Raw genomic sequence first — 17,935 nt, 5'->3', positions numbered from 1 at the left:
ATGGTCACTCTTTCAGGAGCCAAGCAGAAAAGGAAAGTCTCTCTTTATCCCTGTCATCAGCTGACGGAGTGCTGAACGCTGCCGTGGCCTCTGCCCATTGTTTGCTGAGAATGGCCTGATGCTTACTCAAGCCTTCAGCTGACCTGCAGAACATTAGGTCTGCTTTGCTCTCCTCTCTTCCTTCCTCCCTTCCTTCCTCTGTTTTCTTTTCTTCCTCAACATGCTCTCCAGCAGCAGAGTGAGGGCCTGTCTTCTGAAACGACTTTCTGTCATAACAGGGGTCCCTGTTTAGCGTTTCCCGCTCAGCCCTGCGCACTTAATTAAAGGAAACACTTCCACGAAGAGCTCAGAGGGACGTGAGAGACAGGGAGGTCAGAGTAAAGTGGATATTTCTCAAATCATCAGTTTTACTCTAGAAAACATCACATTCTGTAACTGTGTGGAGTGATTTGTAGGAATTACTTTATTTGGATGTTCCATTATAGATGCTCATAGATTACAATGTCTATTAAGTGTATTTTAACTCTAAAGTGAAAATAAATTAATCTCTATTGAATGTATTGAACCCTACACTCAACTCTTTAGGCCCTATTTTAGCGATCTATAGTGCACTGTTCAATTGTGGATCATGCAGCTGGATTTAGGGCGTGTTGTGTGTCTTTGGTATCATGAGGGCAAAAGAGCTAGTTGTCCTTCCCTTTAAGAGCCAGATGTGCTCTGACTTTGGCACTTTGATATCTTAACAGTGCAGCCCTTTTGCACATCTCAGCAGAGAATACTGACCCTGCATGTTTAAGCTGTGAAAGTACGCGCCTGACAGTTGACTGTTGTCAGGGTTTTAATCAGTCATCTATATTTCTGGCCACCGAGATAGAAACACACCAGATATTTACCTGAACACACCCCACTTCCAGATCACCATCGGCATAGATACATTTCTAAACTCTGGCCCTATTTTAACAGTGCAGGTGCAAGGCGTGAAAAAAGATGGGTTGTAAGATTGACAGGGTGTAAGATGAGCATTGAGCATCGTAATGTTTCTTCGCAGGGTGTGCAAAAGGGCTTTTAGGGTTAAGTTTAGGTATGGACATACTGCGGAATGATACTTAAATACTAGTTAAATGTTATTTGAGAATCTATGAGGCATCTATAAAGGATCATCCAAATAAAGTGATACCAAATTTAAATATACAAAGCTTCTGTTAATTATTACATATTACTTAATACTAATTAAGATTTTTTTTAAATATTACTAAATTTGAATTCTCAGTAATGTTATAAATAATAATAAATTGAGATATTAATTAAATGATTTTGGAATGGTTGATAATGTCTTAACTAATGTCAATTAATCATTATTTAAGACCTTATGTAGTAATTACTGTTAACTAATGTAACTTTTATTGTAAAGTGTAACCAATATTTCACTGTATCCCTAAAAATGTGAATTTCATAGCACCACAATTTCAACTACTACTTTATTATAATTGCTTTTCAATTGTCCTGATACAGTAGGTATTTTCCCAGTATATTAAAACATCTTCTGTCTTTTTGTCCTTGGCTTCTAATGTCCACAAAGCAAAGCATTTTTAATCGATCAGATAAAGTTGTGTTAAACAGAAAGGTCACTCCGTACTCTGACCCTGGCCTGGCCTCAGGAGGAGCAGTCAGTGGAGTCAGCTCCAAGAGCTGTGCACTGCTAAAGAGCACGGGGAGATGTATGAGGACTAGTGGCATGTGTGTGATGTTATAGACTATTCTATACATAGAATAATACTGTACATCAGGGGTATATATGTATACAGCTCTGGAAACAAATAAGAGACCACTGTTCTGTTTTTTTTTTTATTATTTTACCAAATTGAAATCCTCTGGATTATAATCAAGAGGAAGCTGGATGATCACAAGCCATCAAACCAAGCTAAACTGCTTGAATTTTTGCACCAGAAGCGGCATAAAGTTATCCAAAAGCAGTGTGTAAGACTGGTGGAGGACAACACACCAAGATGCAAGAAAACTGTGATTAAAAACCAGGGTTATTCCACCAAATATTGATTTCTGATCTCTTAAAACATGAACTTGTTTTCTTTGCATTATTTGAGGTCTGAAAGCTCAATATTTTATTAGGAATTTGGGAGAAATGTTGTCTATAGTTTATAGATTTCACGTTTTTGTCCTGTTCTCTGTATCTTCTGTCTGTCTCTGTGTTTTTCCTGTTATTCTGTTTGTTTACATACTTTTCCCAAGCACATAGCCCTCTTTGTATTCTCCTTGTCTCTGCTCATGTCTTTAGTGCTCCCACCTGTTCATCTGTAGCTCTGCCCCCTCATTACCTGTCCCCAGGTGTTTCCTGTTTCCTGTTCCATCCATGTGTAATCAAGCCCCTGTGTTTTTCAGTGTTACTTTGTCAAGTCTTGTATGTTTATTTGTCAGTGATGTTCTCAGTGTGTCCCTGTTTCTTTAGTTTTTGGATTGTTCGTTTGTTAAATTGTGTTTATTTCAATAAATTTACTCGCATTTGCATCCGCTCTCCACATCCTCTCAGCAATGTACAGTATATTACACCTATTTCAATTAAATTGGAATAATATATTTTTATTTTATTCAATTTTGGAGCACATGCATATATTTTTACATTAACCCAAGTTCTTGCATACCAAACAAATGACTGTTTAGCAGAAAATGGACAAAAGTACAGTACGTCTAAAGGCATACATTTAACTGGCCATACTAATGGGCCTATATGGCCGCTCTGGGTGTGGATTACCATAGAGGCAGGGCTGTAGCCGGGTGCTATGGATTACTGTGCCGATAGGCAGTGAGTGGCTATGGGCTAAATGACTGATCACCTGACACACTGCCACTCTGCTCCACTGTGTCACTGAAATGAATGTCTGTTTCAGCAGCTCCCGATTACAGTCAAATTAACTCAGTGCCTAAATAACTCCCACTTATTACTGTGAGTCCTTTTCATTAGGGGCCTGTTTCTGTTTATCAATTCACATTAATGTAGGGAAGAGCCCCATAAAGTGGCTATTTAGAGAAAAAAAACATTATTTTTAATACACAACACACAGTAACAACGATATGGTATTTTTAGCAGATATAAACAGAGCTAAATGCATTAAAATTGTATCTTTTTTAAATAATTACATCAATGTGGCAACATTCTTTACTATATTATGTATATTTGGGTTGCAAGGGTGGCATTGTGTTATAAAAATACACATTTCTTAATCGATCTGGCGATGCAACTGGTTATGGCACAGCATCTATGTATTTGTGGCAAGCTCTTGGTTTTTTGTTCTAATGTTTTTCTAATTTTCCCATTTTTATGTTTAAACTCCAAAAATAAAAATAAACTAATGTGATTATTTGTTTGGTTGCATATAAACATATCCACCATAACATTAAAAGCACTGACTGGTGGTGTTTAAGTGAATAACACTGATCAATTGATGACAATTGTCCGTTTTATTGGCATATGATACACAAACTGTGATGGCAAGTCAATAGGGGCACTGCATGTCAAACATATTCAATAAGACTGATCTTATGAGATGTTCCTGGTATGTTATAGGATCTGCTGCTGCTAACGACTTAATGCCAAATACCATAGGACATCTTCACTCATTCAGAGGTCTTGTGGATGCCAGGCCTCAAAGATGTCAGAGCCGTTTTTTTTTTTTTTTTTACTGGATGAAGGCTGGTTTTAAAGTTATGGCTGTTTGGCGTTCCAATGAAATAACACTGAAGCAAAGAAACAGCTGGGAAACGATTCAGATTCGTACTGTACCTTCTTCTGAGTCCATTTTCCTCTTCTCTCAGACCACGCAAGATAAATATTCACTTATTAAAGCGTAACTGAAATTGACTGTGTCATGCATCAAACTAATAGCCAAAAGGCTCGGTTCAATATGGCCCACTTGAAGGGAGGATTTCCTAATGGAAAAACTGACGTCCTCCCTGCCCAAACTCCATTCATCAGGCTGGCCAGTGTTCATTATACACTACAAAAAACTGCCATTGAAACTGGTTAGAGCCATCCATTAAGCTAAAGCGACAAGTGTTGGCGGATTATGGGAATAACATGTCGGGGAAAATAGGACGCCAATACTCCAGCCATGTGAAGAGCAGGATGATAAGTGTCACCTGGCTTTTTGTGGGTGCAATCATTGCGGGAAAAGATTGTACCAGCTTTTCCTTTTGCTGTGATTCCATTTGCAGATTCTTCTTGATATTATATTTGAGAGGTATTTCAGAGCTTCTGTTTTTTGCTCTTCAGTAATGCCATCTACAGATTAATTAAATGGAAAATTCTGCTGTATTTTCCAGTTATTTTTTGTGAAGATCATTCTTTCCGAGATATTTTAGCCAACAGTGACTCTTTGGGCCATGTCTAAATACTAGTTGCACCCAGGAATCCCAAGGAATCAACTGACAGGAGTGAAACTTGGTGGGTAATGGTGCTATATTTTTATGGAATAAAAGCAAATCATTTGTGCGGGAAAAAAATGACCAATGTCTAGAAGGCCTGGTGTCGAAATATGGGATGCAATTTCATACAATGTCAGATCATGTTCGGTTTTAATTACAGCACAATGTTATATTAATGTTGTGAGTTCATGCATTAACAGGGCAATGGTCATTCACACACTGCTCTCTTCTAAAGAGTTGTCTTGAAGACACATATGCTATGCCATGGCCAAACAAATAGCCAGAATGCCATACAGTTATCCAAAAGCAGTGTGTAAGACTGGTGGAGGAGAACATGCCAAGATGCATGAAAACTGAAATTAAAAACCAGGGTTATTCCACCAAATATTGATTTCTGAACTCTTTTCTGAACTTTATGAATATGCCAGACCTGTTACTGACTGAAAATATTTGGGATGCTAATGCTATTAAATGTGATATAAATACTACAAACCATAAGCATAAGCTGCTGGAACTGCGTAAGAATACGTTGCATTGGATGAATTGCACAGGACATCATTAGAAGCCTTTTAGGAAACTGCAAAACGTGGGACATGTTGCTTATGTACATATAGCTCAATTAATATGATCAATAGATTTTTGACAATGTATTGTTCCTGGTAACTTTCATCTCCCTTCCAAATAGCATTGCAATCTGAACCTTTTTTTGTCTGGGTGGAACTATATTTTTGCAATTGTTTTTTTGTTTTTTTTTTGTTTTGTTTTTTTTGATTAATGCAAAATCATACTAGATCAGAATATGTAAGGGACAATATACAGCTCTGGAACAAAACACAAGACCACTTAAAAAATATGAGATTCATAGATCTTACTAAATTCAAAACCTCTGGAATATAATCAAGAAAAAGATGGATGATCAGAAGCCACCAAACCAAACTGAACTGCTTAAATGTTTGCACCACAAGTGGTACAAATGATCCAAAAGCAGTGTGAAAGACTGGTGGAGGAGAACAAGGTGCATGAAAAACAGAATTATTCAACCAAATATTGATTTCTCTTAAAACTTTATGAATCTAAACATTTTTTTCGTTGTTTTTTTTTTTTGCATTATTTGAGGTCTTTTAATTCAGCCATGTATCATTTTCTGCAAATAAATGCTTCAAATGGTAATATTTTTAGTTGGAATTTGGGAGAAATGTTGTCTGTAGTTTATAGAATAAAACAACAATGTTCATTTTACTCAAACATAAACCTATATAGTAAAATCAGAGAAACTGATTCAGAAACTGAAGTCGTCTCTTAATTTCATTTTATTTTTTTCCAGAACTGTACTGTCAATATAAAGCAACTAGCGCATATTGCTCTGCTATGTAGTTCCCTAATCTTTGACAACCTAAAGCAAGAACACAATGCAAAGGTTATAGCTCAATTAATGGCTTAACCTAGTGTAATAGACCTAATAAAGAGGATTTAGCAACCTTTATTTTCTGGTCTGTACTTAATTAACAATGTTATTACACTTGTATTACCTTGAAACATCAACAGCCATCTAACACTGACTTTTACTTAATTTTTATTGGATGTAATTTAATAATTCTTGCCATTTAAGCACTTCCAAGGTTCCCAACTTCCAAACGAGGGCTTCCCCATATAACCCTCACTCAGCTTCCTGAGGGTGTTCCTTCCCACCCTTGTACACTTTTACCCCTAAAGAGATGACCCACGGCTTAGCAATAGCCCTACCCCACACTACCTCATGCTGATAGAATGCTATCACAGACAGATCCGATCCCTCCACAATAGCACTGGTGTAGACTGGGATCGAGAAAGCGGTTCGGGGGTCTGTGGGCTCTGCGAGGGCACATAAAAGGATTTAGGCTGCCCCAGATCCTGCCCAGGGCTTTTTTCTGCGACGTGATGTCACACGTGACCGCGGTGGTACAAAGGCAGCGCTGAGTCAGCTGGACGCTAAGGCCAATCGCTTGTTGCTACAAAGGCCTGGAAAGCCGGGGGCTGCCAGGGATCGGCGATTTGGCGCTACCTCCACAACAGGTGGGCTTTACAATGACAACGCAACCCAATCAAGGACGCCCACGTGGGATGTTGCCCACATAATGCACATAATGAACAACCCAACTGTTTACACTGGTACACTGGGGTCATTATTTTATTTTTATTTTTTTTCACATTATGACAAAGCTCTGGCGTGCCTTAGGCTTAGGTTTTGGTGTGTTTTTTCTTTCTGTGTTTTTGTCAGTTCCTCCTTCAGCTCTTATAACAGTAATTATATCAGACAGACACATGCCCTGATCTCTTTTACTCCAGAAGCCATACGGCTGCTCAAAAATACAATCATTGAAAATGTAAAAAGAAGCAGAATTGTTATATTTTCCTGGAACTGATCACATTTTGGTCAAAATTTTACCAAGCACCTTTTTTTTAGTTTAGTTTACTTTAGTTTAGTTTACTTATTTTTTAATGTATATACTTTAAATATATTCACACCTAAGATATATTTTAGGTTAGGCTAGAGTGTTTATGAGTTGAAAGCATGAGAATATTGAGAATATTTGATTACATGGCTTATTAATTATTACTTTGAAAAAATGCATGGCTAGCATCAGGCGGATTTATTTTTCTTGATAATCAATAATTACACCTCTAGGATACATGTAGATACTAAAAACCTGATGCTCAGAGCAGCCTATGCCTTTCTGTATTTTGATCAGGACACACAAAGAAAACTATATGCAAAATGTAAACTATTTAGTCTAAATAAATAAAAATGTTTAGTGCAAAATAAGTACTTAGTAAAAATGAGCAAGCAAAATAAAAACTATATAAAGTAGTGCGCACACCATACCTAGCTTTAGTTTGAGTAAAGCAGGTAGTTTCACACTTTTTCTGTGGACACTTTTGAGTCTTTATTTACTGATATTATTTGGTTTGAAACATCATATAAATATGCTTGAAGCACTAAAGGTAATTAATATTGGTTGGGGAAGGAGATCTAACCTTTTTAGGGTTTTTTCTCATTAGGTTTCTTGTACAGTAGATACTTTACCGCTCTGGGATGTCATTGCTATTGTTAGAAAGAGTAAGTTCCGCTCTTTCTAACCATATATGGATTATGTTTATGTGTGAAGGGATTCCTGAGTAATTAAGCTGAGAACACAAGGTTCGATTTTGGACGGAAAATCCGTCCGTAGGGTTCTAAGGGTTAATAAAGCTGGAAATCTGGAACCAAGTTTACGCTTGTTTAAAATGTGGAACAGACAGATCGAACTGGTGAAAGAGTGGTGAAAGAGTGTCCCCACGCAAGCCACAGTTTTTAATACATGACCCCACAGTTCCAGCCCATGTTGACCAAACTGTTCAATGGCTTCATGGTGTTTGGCTACAGGACAAAGGAATCTCTCAGCTCTGATTTAGACAATCTTGGCTGCTTTAGTTGCACAAGGATGAGAACATGAACAGCAAGCCATAAGACCTTGTGATCTTGGATAATGATATGTTTATGAGAGGCGGTTATGAGGGAGATAATTAGTACTTTGATGGGATCGATAGTAATCTGTAATAGCAAACACCAGGGGACACTGTCTGCTGTTGAATAGGGCTGTTATGCTGTATTACTTAAAGCAAACCATATGGTTCAGATTTGCTTAAAATGTAGTCCAGAATGTTTCTGTGCCAATGAACCAGGATCTTTCCTTATGTAATACACAGTCCAGTCAGAATAGTGTAATAGTATGATCACCTCTTTGTTTTTACATTTATTGTCCAATCTATCAGCTCTGCTGTCTTTATGAAGCAGAGCACTTTGTAGTTCTTTTTAATTGCAGACTGTAGTCCTGTATCTGTTTCTTTACATACTTTATTATTAGTCTCATGGTGTGTTAACTTATTGTCATCTGACTCTATTCGACGCTGCTACCTATCTGCTCCACCTTGTAGATTGTGTTGATCATCCTCTAGTCCAAGGATCAGCAATAGGTGTTCTGCGGGCCACATCTGGAAACATGAAACATCTGACCGTGAGGTTGTTTGAACTATAGTGAATAATAATAAAAAAATATTTAAAAAATATATATGATTTTTTTTTTTTTCCATCCTTGAGTTTACCTGCTTTGAATTCATCTGTTCTGCAATTGGGTTCAACAACTCTCTGGGCTGGGGAGCTACTAGTCTGAAGCACTTTATTTTTTAAAACAGATTATTTTTTTTGTGACCTGCCACGTAATGGCTTGGAAAATATCTGGCCTGTGGCCAAACTTAATTGCCGACCCCTGCTCTTGTCCTTCATCAGTGGTGCCCACAGGAGGCCATGGGATGGTGCCTACAGGATGCTGTTGGTTGGATATCTCTGATTGGTGGAATATTTAGTTCAGCTCAGCAATGATACAGAGGTGTTTAAAAACTACAGCAGCACTGCTGCATTGCCTGATCCGTGCATAGCACCAAAACACACACTGCTAACATACCACCACTATGCCATTTAGTGTCACTGCAGTGTTGGGAATGACCCACTAAATATGTACCAGCCTTGGGGTGGAGCGTTGGGCTCCTAATCATTGAAAAACAGGATAAAAGGAGAACAATAATAATGCATGCAGAGAAAAAGAGTCAGTGGAGTTGAAAAAATGGACACTATCTATAGAAACAAGAAGTGGACTGTGTATATTCCCCCAAATCTCCATTATTGACCAAGCAATAATGGGTTATACAGTCATTTTAACAGTTTCTTTTTTTGGTCTAAGCTACAAACTAGCGTCAAATGCAGCCATATAAATAGATTGTAAGTTCATGAGCCATGAGTGTGTCATGGTTTATATCCTCCCAGGTCCATTAGCTGCAGGATGAGGTGTATGAACATGATGCTGAAGTTTCACTCAGCTTTATTGCCTCTTCCAAACCTATGGTAGCAATCTCCACCCCGTTTCTCCTCCGCCGACGTCCCTCCGCAAGCATTGCTGACTTTTTCTTTCAATGCTGGCCAAGCCACTGGTTCATCTGAGCACAATCGCGCAAGGTCACTCTGGTGATGACGGATGAAAGGGCTGAGAGGAGGTCCGGCCCGGTTTGCACCAGGAAGTATTACTTTACTCCACCTCCATCCATCACCCCTGGCCGATGACTTTATTTCGGGCCGAGTCATCGAAAAAAAAAAAAGCCCTGTGGATGTTCTAACAGGGGGCGCTATGAGCTGTCGCCCTTTAATCGGTACAAATGACAGAAGCCAGAAAAAAATAAAATGAAATAAAAAAATAATAAAAAAATCACGCTGCCGATTCACGGTTGGCCGTTTCCAGAGGCGTCTTACTGTACTGGTTTTATGGAGGTGGTTATAAGCCTTGTGGGAGATATATTTTGCAGGGTAAATAAATCAAATTTCACAGCATGTACCAGCTCTATATCAGAGCTGGAAATAGGGCTTTAAGGGTTGATGAGTGATAGAATGTGGAAAAGGCCGGGAAAAGAGCTTAGCTTAGCGTGCCAAACACAGCCAGAGTCAATAACCCTTAAAGCAGAGGCTGGATAAACTTGTCCACTGGAGGTATTGGTTTCACAGACTCATCCCAGATTAATTCAACCATACGCTCACCACTGTTCTTAGCAGCTGCTGGCAGGGCTGCAAAAGGCAGCTATTAGATAAAGAGGCAGACATTGTGGCCCCACTCACATGTTTCTCTCATTCAGAGGGCAGAAAAGCTAATGGTTACGGCTGGAATGGTAGCCGTGTGTGGAAAACAAATGGAAGGACGAAGCTCCAAGTTTATTTAAAGACGGAAATTTTCTTTAATTCAAGATTTCATTCTGATTCTTTCAGATTTACATTTAGAATTCCACACTTTAATCCTCCAGTTAAACATGTACATTTAACAACATGCCAAACGTCTTGAGGCGTTTACCTCATGTGACAGCTTGGGAATGCCCACATCTGTATAGATTGTGAGGTGTTATCTTGTGAGAAAGTGAGTGAGAGTGAACACTGGTCAGTGTGCTTATGTCAAAGGCAAGGGGGACACTACATTTTTTTAAGTTGTGCAGGCATTTAACATTCTTTGATCCATACTGTCACGATAGTGTCTCCATGTGTACCAGGGATACATTTCATCATATTAAGGTATTACCACCCACAGTGGACAGCACAGTGGGTGAACATGATAGTATAAATTCCAAGCAAGAATTATCCAAGCCAAAAAACAAGCAACTCTAGCAGAAATCCTATACACTTAACCAATTTACTGCTGGGGCCCGTACATTTGGACAAAAGTATTACATATGTGGTGTGATATATTAAAAAAAAAAAAAAAAAAAAAAAAAAAAAAAAAAATTGATATGAATTACTGTTGACTCTCAATGTTAACCAAATATATCCAAATATAAAGTTTTAGTTTTTAGAAATAATTTGACCTGCCCTGAAGACCAAGATCCTGAGGATTGTCCACCTTTTAGAAAAGTAGTATAATATGGCATTAAGTAGCATTATATCTGGTGGGATAGTGGAACTCACAATCCAGGTGAAATGATTCTGCAGGGAATACAGTAGGGATGCACCAATGACATTATTTTTTTTTTAAATGCCAATACTGATACCAGATGTTTAAGCACCTGCCTATGTTGAGTTCCGAAACCAACTCTGACAAAACTACAACTCTCATCTATCACCTCTTCCATCAACACTCTCTCTCCTCTTACTTCAAGGCCAGCAAAATCCTCTCCAGCCACCCCATGGCTGTCGGATGTTCTACGCAACAACCGTAGAGAGCTAAGGCTAGCCGAGAGGAAGTGGAAAAAATCTCAACAATACTCAGACCTCTGCTCTTACCAATCTCTCCTATCCCGATTTTCAACAGAGGTAACTGCTGCAAAATCCTCTTTCTACAAAAGGAAACTGGAAGAATCAGCATCTGACCCTCGCAAACTCTTCACCATCTTCTCATCTCTTCTAAACCCTCCCACTCCTCAACCTCCCACAACCCTCTCCCCGGATGATTTTGTCAACTCCTTTGAGGAGAAAGTAGCAAATATCCGCCAATCCTTTCCCCCTGCCTCTACCCTTCCCACCAAGTTCTATCTTCCACATTCTACCTCTCTGTCTCAATTCTCTCTGCTTTCCACAGATGAAATCCTTCATCTTCTACATTCTAACAATCCAACCACTTGCCCACTTGACCCTTTACCATCTTCCCTCTTTCAGACAATTGCTCCTGACCTCCTTCCGTTCATCACTCACATCATTAACACCTCTCTATCATCTGGTCATGTTCCATCAACTTTTAAGACTGCCAGAGTGGTTCCTATCTTGAAGAAACCAACTCTAGACAGCTTGGACGTTGGCAACTACAGGCCAGTTTCTCTCCTCTCTTTCCTTTCCAAAGTCCTTGAGCGTGCTGTCTACAACCAACTTTCTCTCTTTCTCACTCAGAACAATCTTCAGGATCCAAACCAGTCTGGCTTCAAACCTGCACATTCTACTGAAACTGCCCTCATTGCAGTTACAGAGAAGCTTCATGCAGCAAAAGCTACTAACCTGTCATCTGTTCTGATTCTGCTTGATCTCTCTGCTGCTTTCGACACGGTCAACCACAGCATTCTCCTTTCCATCCTCACCAGCCTTGGAATCACTGGCTCTGCATGGCAGTGGTTTGCATCGTACCTGGAGGACCGTTCCTACCAGGTAACTTGGCAAGGGGCAACATCTGCTCCATGCAGACTCTCCACTGGGGTTCCACAAGGCTCGGTGCTTGGTCCTCTTCTTTTCTCACTCTATACTCGCTCTCTGGGTGAAATAATATCTTCTCATGGATTCTCATACCACTGCTATGCTGATGACACTCAACTAATCCTTTCATTTCCTCCTTCCGACACTCAGGTTTCATCCCGCATCTCAGCATGTCTCAATGATGTCTCGATGTGGATGAGTTCTCATCACCTAAAACTCAACCCCAGCAAGACTGACCTTCTGTTCATCCCAGGAACTACAAGCCCTCACAACAATCTCTCCATCTCTTTCGAGAACTCACTGGTCACTCCATCGGCAGAAGCAAGAAGCCTTGGTGTAGTAATGGATGACCAGTTATCGTTCTCGAGCCATATTGCAAATCTGACTCGGTCATGCAGATTTCTCCTGTACAACATCCGAAGAATTCGACCGTTTCTGTCTCAGGATGCCACTCAGGTGCTTGTGCAGTCTCTTGTCATCTCAAGACTTGACTACTGCAACTCTCTACTGGCTGGTCTTCCACTGCGAGCCATCAAACCACTACAGTTAATTCAGAACTCGGCAGCACGACTCGTCTTCAATCTTCCGAAGTTCAGTCATGTGACTCCTTTGATGCGTTCCCTCCACTGGCTTCCTGTTGCCGCCCGCATCCGATTCAAAACCCTGACGCTGGCCTACAAGGCAAAAAACGGACCAGCACCTTCATACCTGATGGCGATGGTCAAAGCCAGATCTGCACCAAGAGCTCTTAGAGCTTCCAGTACAGCTCGGCTCGAACCTCCATCACTCAAAACACACAGAAAACAGACATCCAGACTCTTCTCTGTGCTGGCACCAAGGTGGTGGAATGAACTTCCACTGGATGTCAGAACAGCAGAGTCACTCACGGTCTTCAAACGTCGACTGAAGACACATCTTTTCAAAGAGTTCCTAAACTAAAAAAAAAAAAAAAAAAAAAAAAAAAAAAAGGTTCCTAGGGTTCTTAACATGATTAAGTTCTATGTATCTCTTGATCCTAGTCTACAAACTAGCTTTGGATATCTTAAGTAACTTTGAAGCACTGTTGTAAGTCGCTCTGGATAAGGGCGTCTGCTAAATACCATAAATGTAAATGTAAATGTAAATGTTATAAACTTTATTTAAGCAAAGACAGTATTCTGTATCCCAAATCCAATAAAATAAACTTTAAAGAACAGAATTTACTAGTTAAGTAACTGCTTATTTGAAATGTTTGAGAGTTATGAAAAAAATGAAAATTGCAACATTATAGTAAAATGTGCAGGAAGGAAAGAATAGTAATTCCACACTGCAGACATGTAGTGTTTTATGGTAACAGTGCTCACTAGTGCTAATACAGATTGGTGTCGATACCAGTACAGTAAAAGGTTTGGTGCCATACTGGTTTATACATTAACATAATAACACACTTTACTTCCCCAAAAACTGTGAACTTTTAAGATCTTTAGCACTCATTCACTTTACCAGCCTTAAGCTACATAACATATTTGCACTGCTGTTATATACTATTTATACTGTCATTCCATCTCAATCACCATCAATATTGCACTGTTGTCTTCCGTCTTACGTATGTTTATTGTGTCTTGTTGTATTGTACATATAGTGTCTCCCACTCTTTTATATTATATATCTATTTCTTTTTTTAACTTATATTTATATATCTATTTCTCCCCCACACCACTGCACCTTGTTTTTGTCTCATGTATGTCTATTTGTGTCGCTGCTGTATTGTACACATAGTGTCTCCCATTCTCTTTTATTATATCTATTATCTGTACTTGCTGTAAAAATTGGGAAGGAGAGTAACGTAATTTCAATTCTCTGTATGTCCTGTACATATGCAGTATTGACAATAAAACTACTTGACTTGACTTGACTTGACTTGAACATAACGTAACATAACATGTAAATATAACTTATCAGCATTCATTTATAAGTTGACTGACCAGAGGAGGATGGGTCCCTCCTTATATATTAGCATTGATAGTAAATGTAAATATACATGAGATAGTACAAGGTATGCGTGAAACCCACGGTTTCTTCCTCCTCCAGCTCTGAGGTAGTTTTTTCTTGCCTACATTGCTAAGTGGAGTTTTTGTGTTCTATGTTTTGTCTGAGTCTCTGTCCTGCTTCCACATTTCTGTAAAGCTGCTTTGCGACATCAGCAGCTGTATAAATACATTTACAGAAAAAAAAAAAAAAACAATTGTGTTTGCAAAAATAGGCATAATGTCCAAGATATGTGATGAAAAACAAACTATAGCAGCCAATATCATTGGAAAAAACAAACTGGACCAGCAGATTTGATTGCATTGCTCACTTCTGATTTCTGATTCTCATGCAGTGATTGGCTGAAGGCTGATCAGCCAATCAGAGAACACTCTCACTACTGGTGTGTGATGCCGCTTCAGCATGCTCAATATCAACTGAACATGCACTGACAAGAGATGACAAGTACTAACGATGCGGGATACACCACAAAACCTATGGGCAGCAGTTACTGTAGCTGCAGATGCTCAGTGACGGCCCAGCGGCGGCCAGCAGTCTGCTCGGTGTGTCAGAACCCCTAAAAGTTTATTACACCAAAGAGATTTTAACTGATCAAACGTAAGACTGGGTGATACTGTGGGTGTTTCTTGACTTATATTCCACTATACATAACCTTAATGTTATAGTTCTACAGTTCTTAAGTATTTCAATAATTTTGTATTTTCAGAGCAAGTACTCCTTTACTACTTTACTTCATTACCACAGTAACCATCAATCAATATCTTAGAAACCAATAGCTCTAGCATTGTAAAACACTAAGCAATACCTAAACAGCAGCCTATCAACACATTTTTTTCAGCAGCAAACACATATAGTAGTAGCATCCCAGCAACCACCCAGCACTAAATGAACAGTACGTAACAGCTACTGCATAGCAAAACCATTGCAATCAACTACAGTACCTTGCAACAACCAGATTACCACAGCAACCACGTAAATAAACATAATAACCACCCAGCAACATATTAGCCACCATCAAATACAGTGTAGCAAAACCTTAGCAACCACTGAGCAATCACCTTGGATACCATAGCAACCACATAGAAACACCACAGCATGACACTAAGCCCCTGGAAATCCACGACAACCAGCAATAACACCATATCAACACTATAGTAACCACTCTAGCAGCCACCTAGCAATGCCATGGTAACAACCTGAGATATGATAGCAATGGACTTTTCAGCAATGAACAGCTACTTCATAGCAAAACCATGGCAACCAACAACAACCACATAATAAAACCTTAGTAACCACCCAGCAACACATTAGCTGCCCTCAGATACAGTATAGCTAAATTTTTAAGTCCTTAAGCACTAAGCAATCACCTTGGATACCATAGCAACCATATAGAAACACCACAGCATGACACTAAGCACCTGGAAAACCATGACAACCAGCAATAACACCATATCAACACTATAGTAACCACTCTAGCAGCCACCTAGCAATGCCATGGTAACAACCTGAGATATAATAGCAATGGACTTTTCAGCAATGAACAGCTACTTCATAGCAAAACCATGGCAACCAACAACAACCACATAATAGAACCTTAGTAACCACCCAGCAACACATTAGCTGCCCTCAGATACAGTATAGCTAAATTTTTAAGTCCTTAAGCACTAAGCAATCACCTTGGATACCATAGCAACCACATAGAAACACCACAGCATGACACTAAGCACCTGGAAAACCATGACAACCAGCAATAACACCATATCAACACTATAGTAACCACTCTAGCAGCCACCTAGCTATGCCATGGTAACAAGATTGAGATACAATAACAATGCACTTTTCAAGTTATGCTTATTATTAAAAATATATACAAATTGATGCAAAATTAAAATTCAACTTTACTCATTTCTAATATTTTCCCCTAACATCAGTTATTGTTTATGGGTTTTCTTTTTCTTTTCTTTCAAAATGTTTGACACAAGCTAAATGTGTCAAACACGATGTTTTGTATGATGATCCAAGAGGGCTTTAACTGGTCAGAGGTTTAAACCATTCTAAAGCCTTTAAACTGGTATTGTGATTATTATTGTAAATCCTCTCAAACCAAGAACAGAATGAAAAAAAAGAAAAACAACAACTTCCTCCGAGCCGAGCTGAGTCGGCCCACACATTAATTACAGTCTTATGGAAATGCGGATATTTCTGCTTCTCTCTCCGTCCCTAATTATTTCTGTTATTCCAATCGCTGTCTCACTTTGATGTCCCAAATCCTGTATTTAAACAGTGTAGGATTCCTGCTCTTCCCCCCTCCGAGACCCCCTCATGTAAAAAACATGGACGGAGGGGCTGGCTAATGCAGGAGCGGACCGGGAGCTGGACGTCCGCGGCTATTCCTGAGTGTGTTTGCTGCGAGCCAGCAGGGAGGAAGCGAGGAAGTGTGTAATGTGAGGAGATTTGTAATGTGGAACTGGACTGCTGTCAGATCTCATCCATGGACTGGGCCTAGCGATGGAGGTAACAGCGTAAAGGAAACTGAAAGGAAGGAGACGATTTAGAAAAGCAGATAATTTTTTGTGTCAGACAGCATCAAATAGTTCTGTTGTGATACACTAGCTTTATAAAACATAGACTGGAAATTACTATTTCACTTTATTAACCTTTAAAATGACCAAAATCCATTTTTATTCACATGTATGGCTTTTATCTGACGCACTTATCCACAGCGACTTACAAGGTTATTCCTAATACAGAGTTGGGGCAGTGTACAGTAGTATTAGGAGTATTGCCCATGGACTCTTATTGGTGTAGAACAGTATAGTCACCCCAGTTGGTAATTGAACCCCAGTCTCCCATATGATGTGGTAGCTCACTGGCATGCAGTGGTGTTATCCACTGCGCCACACCAAACAAAATCAAAGTCAAATTTAAGTTAAGAGTAAAACAGAATAGTAAACCTTAAAATGTAACATGCCTCAGCATTTTATGGGTTAAAATAAAACTAACTTTTTAAAAAGTTAGAATTTTAAGTTTTTGTAAGGCTTTTCTCTACAAAAATAACATTTACAATGTAATATAAAACAGGTCACACACTGGTTATCACATGCAGGCACTTCATGACTCTGAGCCAGGCAACATTTTGACTACAGTACTATAATACATATAATAAACAACCATAACAATGTCACAGAAAACCACAGTAGATCACAGTAGATGTGAGTGAAATTCGCATAAAGAACGACAACCAGTCTTTTAGTAAACAAATAAATGCTAAGGCTAAGTTAGCTCACTTAACGTTAATATTCTAGCCCTATAAAGCTCATATATTTTACTATTCTTTCAAACAGTTAGTTTGTAAAAAGATTAACTTAGCAAACCAAGTCAGCTAACACCACCTGGATTTAACTAAGTAAATGATGTGGGGTTGATGCTGCAGTTGGTCTGCAGGTTTAGGTTCAGTAACAGTATGTGCTGAAAGAATGACGTCAGCTGACTACCTGAATACCTGACCAGGTTATTCCATCAATGGATTTTTTCTTCCCTGATGCCACGGACATATTCCAAGATGACAGTGTCAGGATTCATGGAGCTGGAATTGTGAAAGAGTGATTCAGGGAGCATGAGATCTTCATTTTCACACATGGATTGAGAGAGTTCACCACAGAGTCCAGACCTTAACCTCATTGAGAATCTTTGGGATGTGCTGGATGGAGAAGATTTTGTGCAGTGGTTAGACTCCACCATCAT

At 39.2% G+C, this 17,935-nt stretch overlaps 1 protein-coding gene across 1 annotated transcript in view; it reads left to right on the top strand.

The window, feature by feature from the left end:
• The window catches only part of LOC125804613 (uncharacterized), a 62,428-nt gene extending 49,153 nt beyond the window's left edge, over nt 1-13,275 (top strand). Inside the window, exons 2-3 of the mRNA XM_049483684.1 lie at nt 11,064-12,118; nt 12,314-13,275. Of these exons, the coding sequence (XP_049339641.1) occupies nt 11,064-12,118; nt 12,314-13,102 (1,844 nt within the window). The 3' untranslated portion in view covers nt 13,103-13,275. The remainder of the gene's footprint in view (nt 1-11,063; nt 12,119-12,313) is intronic.
• The last annotated feature ends 4,660 nt before the right edge of the window (nt 13,276-17,935 follow it).

Source organism: Astyanax mexicanus, chromosome 9, assembly GCF_023375975.1.
Source record: "Astyanax mexicanus isolate ESR-SI-001 chromosome 9, AstMex3_surface, whole genome shotgun sequence".
NCBI lineage: Eukaryota > Metazoa > Chordata > Actinopteri > Characiformes > Acestrorhamphidae > Astyanax > Astyanax mexicanus.
The sequence above is the reverse complement of the archived record's forward strand: the minus strand, read 5'-3'. Positions and strand labels throughout refer to the sequence as shown.